The following is a 6,110-nucleotide window of genomic DNA, read 5'->3' on the forward strand; positions in this document are numbered from 1 at the left end:
TGCAATGAAAAGAAGACATACGTGTATCATCCATTTTGAATTCTCACTACATAATGTTGCATTCATATCCACACTACATGCTGCCTTCCGCCTGAAAATTCTGTATAATATATCCTACTTCTAGATGTTTGATTTCCATTTTCACGCTGTCTACACCTCCATTTCATTTGACTCATTTCGTGCTGTGTCAAAAGCTGGAACCTTCTCTGAAAAATATAACAAGACATTTGTCACTCAGAAAAATGGGCTTGAATCACAAATACACCAGGTTTTAGTCATGGGTGAATCCATTCGTGGTGCTTAAGAACATCGGCCCACGCATCACACTCGAGGATGATGTGTGCATCCAGTGCATCACACACACACACACCAAAAAGAGAAGAGATGCTATGTGCCAGATAGTTTCCATCTGCAGTCTAGCAAACATTAAAACATCTCCTAGTAACTATCACCTTAACAATTAAAACTGAATAAAATACAGATGTATAAAATATAAAAATGATGTCAATATAAATATCATTTTACAATTTATTTAAACTAACATCTCATCTTACAGAATGTTGGCAAGACTGGTTACCTGGAATGCGTTTTATGCACGAAGGGAACAAGTGTGAAAATCTAAGCCGGTTTTAAGATCAGCTGGAAGCATATACAATGTGTGATGGCCTTAAAAGAGAGAGCAGATTTAGTTGAATTACTTTAATGTCCCACGTTCAAACATCTGTCTCTCTTTTGTGTTCAGGCGCTGAAATACAGACGCTCCAATTAGAGCTTGTAAAGTCATCCTTTTTCTCTATAGGAGAACATCAATGAGCAAGAGTTGTTCAAATGCTTCACAAAGATCACTTTAATATTGTGACTACAGAATTAGTTCACATGTGCAGTGCATTCAGCAATATTTGTCAAATACATAAAAGAATCTCAAGAAAACAACATTAAGAATATATACAGACTTCTTTCCAGTAACGTCTCCTTATGATGAATCATAGCCAGGGAAGTAGTTGTATTTATAATGTCTTGATTCAAGTGGCCAAAAATAACATGTCATTTTGCAGGAATGTTACATTTGACTGCATTCAACTTATTTTATCAGTGAAATGTCTTAACAAAGTAAAATGACATTGATAACCTTAACCCTTGTGATAGAACAGGATCTGACAACATTATGTAACATTAGTTGACATCTACACACATACAGTAAAGAGAGGGAGGACATGCTAATGAGGAAGCAGTGTCTTACTTCTTTCACATATCCATCATGGATTGAAAGTCATTTACATAATACATGTAATTTAGATATATGCTATTTAGATAATAAAGAGGTGTTAACTGATGTGAGACCAGTGCTTTCTGTGGTCTTTAAAGAAGTAATGAACTCAGTTTGTTTGCGGTACAGGGGTTATGATGAGAGGAGCAGAGTTTGTTTCATTGTTGTTTTTGTAAACGTAGAAGTATGGATACATTTTCTCTGTAAAGTGGAAGCCGGTATATGAATGTATTTGTGATTTAGAGTTCACGTCGTAGAAAGAAACCACTCCCTGATCATAGTCCACAAAGACGCCCAGCTTCTGAAGCTCTTCTTTCAGTGTCATCTTAACTATTGGTGATGTTAATGCACTGTATGATCCCTCATGAAGCTCAATGGCCCAGCCACCATCTTCTACTGACATACTCATGGTCTTCTTTCTTTCATAGGACTCTCTCACCACTCCAACAATCCACTGAGTTTGTCCCGTCACTTGCACCTCATAGTAAACCTTCCCTGCTGTAAACCCCTCCTTTGACAACACTTCTGGATACACTTCAAATCTCTTTGGATTGGAGGGAAGAATCTGCTCTGTTACTGCATCTTCCACCTGTTTCCCATCCTGGCTTATGATCAGTGAGCAATGTGCTGTGTCAGGGTCAAAGGTCAAGTCCACTGCATGTTCTCTCATTCTTTTCATCTCAATCTCATTTTGAAGCTCCTCCACTATCTGATCAGTGTTCCGTTTCAGCAGACCCACAGCACCTCTCACTGCCTGGAAGGACAGATGGCAGTGGACACCGACGTTGGTCCAGTCCTTGGTTAAAGGAGAGTACAGGGTTTGGAAAGTCTGAACACATTGATAGTGATCCTCAGACTGTGACAGCTGCTCCAGCTGGATGCTCCTGCTCTGGAGATCAGCAACTTCCATCCTCAGATCTGTGAGAAAGCCGTCAGCCTTCTGCTTTGTTGCTCTGAACCTCTCTTCAATCACCTCAACAAGCTCCGCCTGGTTTCTCTGAAGGGATCTGATCAAGTCGCTGAAGACCTGCACACTGGCTTCTTTCTCTCTCTCTGCTTCTTTCTGGCTCTCATCAACTGAGCTTTCTATCTCAGCAATCTTCTCGGACCGGGATTGTATCATCTTTTTGAAATTTGCCATGGTCTCGTCTTTTTTTGCCATCACTACTTCAAATTCTTCCTCTATCGGGACAACATCGTGAGTCTTGTGATGGATTATTATACACAATACACAAACACAGGCCTGGTCAGTCCTACAGTACATTTCTGTTATCTTGTTGTGCACTTTGCACATCCGGTCTTCAAGATTGTTCACCGGGTCTAACAGTGTGTGGCTCTTGAGAGTAGCAACTCTCTGGTGTGGCTCGAGGTGCACTTCACAGAAAGACATTAAACACGTCAGGCAGGATTTAACTGCGTTTCCCTTCATCTCAGAGCAGACATCACAAAGAACGGCTGCTGTTCCAGGAAGTGGGGGGTCTGCTGCTGAGGCTTTGATTTTAACTAACGTCTTAAACTCCGCAGCTAACTCAGACACAAAGGTGTTGACGTGTAGTTCAGGTCTTTGAGAGAATATTCTTTGGCACAGTGGACACTTGCAAATATCATTGCCATCCCAATAGTTGTGGATACATGCAGAGCAGAAATTGTGTCCACATGGCGTTGTAACTGGCTTAGTGAACACTTCCAGGCAGACAGCACATCGGAACTTCTCCTCGGACATCAGACTACTGGCAGTGGCCATTTCTGCACAAAAAGTAATACAACACTTACAATAAAATGATTCGCTATACAAATACTCCATGTTCATCTTCCTCTATAATAATATGAATCTCTTACCTGTAAAGTAGCAGGTTAAAAAGCAGCTGTGCTCTTTGAAAGCTTGTCCTGAACTCCTGGTTGAGTTTCGTTTCAGCAAAAGCCTCCCCCACCCTGCTCTGGGAGTTTACACTTCCCGCTTAAATGTAACTCTTTAGGTCCAATTCCAAACCGCCCCCTACACACACTACCCTTCCGTTCGCGCGGAGGGTCCGCCACATTAAGTGCTGTTACAAACCACCAAGTGTTGAGCTGCGAGTCTGCATCGCACCTGACTTCAATTTCGTCCCAAAAGCCATTTACACCCTCCACCTGAAAGGAGGGGGAGAGGGTAGGGTGTGGTTTGCATTTGGGCCTTCACGTGCTGACCTACTGGACCTACCCAACGCTGTGTGTGTCCATCATGGAACACGCTGTTTACAAATAGTTCCGTGAAAACATTTACCGTAAACTGCAAAACAATATAGACATTTAATATCGACATACAGATGTTAACAACTGAATGGTTACCTCGTATTGTTTTTAACTTAGGATAATTTACTCATGTTTAGTCTAGAAAACTGTACAAGTGTTGTATATTTACAGGGACTGTTGCAAAAACTAAGCAGTTTATAAAAATCAGATTCTTCATATTGATTGTTGCAACTTTATTAGCAGGGAGTTATTTTATCTCATCCTATTTCATGAGGAGAAGAGAAACATTATGCTAGCATCTCTATTGAGTCACAGTGCTAAAGTGCAAACTCAGAGCAGTATAGCTTATGACAAAGCTACATTTTATAATGGTTATCATGTTAAACCATTTGTTACATTTTTATGAGATTAGCTCCAACCACATTTACACTCTCCAAATGTTTACAGTCATGAATTTTATTCTGTGATAGAGTTAATTAACGACCCGGTTGTGGGTGTAACGGATAACGTAATTAGGATACACAAAAAACGGTATTCCCTGACAGTTACATTAAAAAATCTGATTACTTTGTAAATGTGTCAAAAATGGGGATAACTAGAAGGACTACAACATTATAATACATTTTGAAATAAATATCAATTTATCAAAACATAGTTTTAATGCAGTAGGCGGACACCTGATTAAATACACACAACCTGTGTTTGCATTTAATAAATGTTTAAACTAATAACAGCATTAGTAAACTATTCTTTGGGCCTTGCCTTTAATTTAAGATGGCACATTTTTTATACTAAACATATTGTTTTGTTGCTTTAAATAAAATAAAAAACATCTTATTGTTATTTATTTTCTCTTTTATATATTGCATTGCATTTCATAATGAGGTAACCAAAAAGTAGCGACAAAGTATTTAGGTGACATTACTTTCATATTGTGATACTTAGATTATGTTACTGATTTTTTTAAATTTATATATAGCAATTGTAAAGGATTACAGTTTTCAAGCAACTATCTCAACCCTGTAAACAACCCAAGGACACTTCTTTGTTGATCACACAAATAGAGAATATCATAGCCAATGTGAGCATTACTTGTGAATAATAATTATACTGTAAGTCCATCATGGCTTTTTCCTATCACACACACACACACGCACACGCACACGCACACACACACACACACACACACACACACACACACACACACACACACACACACACACACACACACACACACACACACACACACACACACACACACACACACACACACACACACACACACACACACACACACACACACACACACACACACACACACACACACACACACACATTCTAAAGATGTTCCCCAGTTGCTCTTTTTGAGGATGCCAGTCATGTGGCCTCCAGGTGAGTCTGGCCACAAGAGGTCAGCCACAACAAGCACAAGCTGAGTGACAAACTTTACACCATTGCACTTTTACTTCTGGGAGTTGAACCTGTAATTACTGGTTTAACTTTTCAAACAAAACATATAAAATGTTAAAACATACTATCTCTCTGTTATTAAGTCTTAAGTCATTTTGATAAAAGAATAGCGCTAAAAAAAGAACATTGTATTTACCTATATTATCTTCAAGTATTCTAACCAATTATTAACTTTATATAAAACTTTCACAATGGGACAAACACCATGCTGTCCATCTAAAAAGACAAGCACAAATCCAAGCAAACAGATGCTTAAAATCCATCAAAATACAATATTATTGTTTGAACTTTTAATGAATGATGCAAAAGTGTGCAGGTTTTGTTGTTTTTCTTTTTTGACACATCATTATTTTCTTTGTGTCTCATACAATCACACATGCACACACTGATGCACATTATGTTAGCTTTCCCCTCAACCATTTTGTGTTTCGCAATCATGATCAGTCAGTCATGGCCTGCTCTTGTGGGAGAAAGCATTATCGGGCCACAAACTAACTACAGGAGAATGTGACTGGACACCGAGGCTCTGGCTAGTCATAGAATTGGCATTCGGGGAAACCACATTCCTCTTTGTTCTATCATGTGTCGCCTATGCAAATATGAGGAAATGGAAAACAGACAGTGTCCAAATTCCCACAGCACGATGATATTCTGTGCTTTCATTTTGTTCAGGGAGAATGATCATTACAATGGCAAACTATGGATCACATCTTCTGTAATGTTGTTTTGGTAGACTGATTGTCTCCAGTCCAGGTGTCCACTGCAGAGTTCCTCCCACTTGAGCCACAATACTCCTGATAGCTTGCAAGCTTATTGAATTACTGAGGTGGAAAAAAGAGGCAACAACATAGTCAATGATCCGAGAGGAAGTTGTGATGGGAATCCATACAAAAACAAAATGGGACAGAGACCGTTTCATTGACTTTATTTAGAAGATAATATTTCGCTTTTATGAAATTATAACAATCATATACATAAATCAACAATAAGGGCTTCAACTGTAAATGCATTCATAGACAGTTATTTATGTACAAACTAGCATTGCAAGAAGCCTACACACACCAAGTGACTGCGTTTCCTCCCTCTTTATCTCTGTTTATTCATCTAGACCTCATTGAGAAACTGTTCCTCTGGTATTTGG

General features: G+C 39.1%; 1 protein-coding gene across 1 annotated transcript; it reads right to left on the bottom strand.

The window, feature by feature from the left end:
- Positions 1 to 820: 820 nt before the first annotated feature.
- Positions 821 to 3,368, bottom strand: LOC117439151 (E3 ubiquitin-protein ligase TRIM39-like). The gene is made up of 2 exons (XM_034074917.2): positions 3,107 to 3,368; positions 821 to 3,013 (listed from the first exon to the last, which is right to left on the bottom strand). Exon 2 carries the CDS (start codon positions 3,009 to 3,011, stop codon positions 1,377 to 1,379), a length of 1,635 nt encoding a protein of 544 aa, XP_033930808.1. The 5' UTR covers positions 3,012 to 3,013; positions 3,107 to 3,368; the 3' UTR covers positions 821 to 1,376.
- Positions 3,369 to 6,110: the final 2,742 nt, after the last annotated feature.

Source organism: Pseudochaenichthys georgianus, chromosome 23, assembly GCF_902827115.2.
Source record: "Pseudochaenichthys georgianus chromosome 23, fPseGeo1.2, whole genome shotgun sequence".
In the NCBI taxonomy this organism is placed as follows: domain Eukaryota; kingdom Metazoa; phylum Chordata; class Actinopteri; order Perciformes; family Channichthyidae; genus Pseudochaenichthys; species Pseudochaenichthys georgianus.

Coding starts and splice junctions, on each gene's coding strand:
- LOC117439151 (XM_034074917.2), bottom strand. CDS start 3,011: ATGGCCACTGCCAGTAGTCTGATGTCCGAGGAGAAGTTCCGATGTGCT.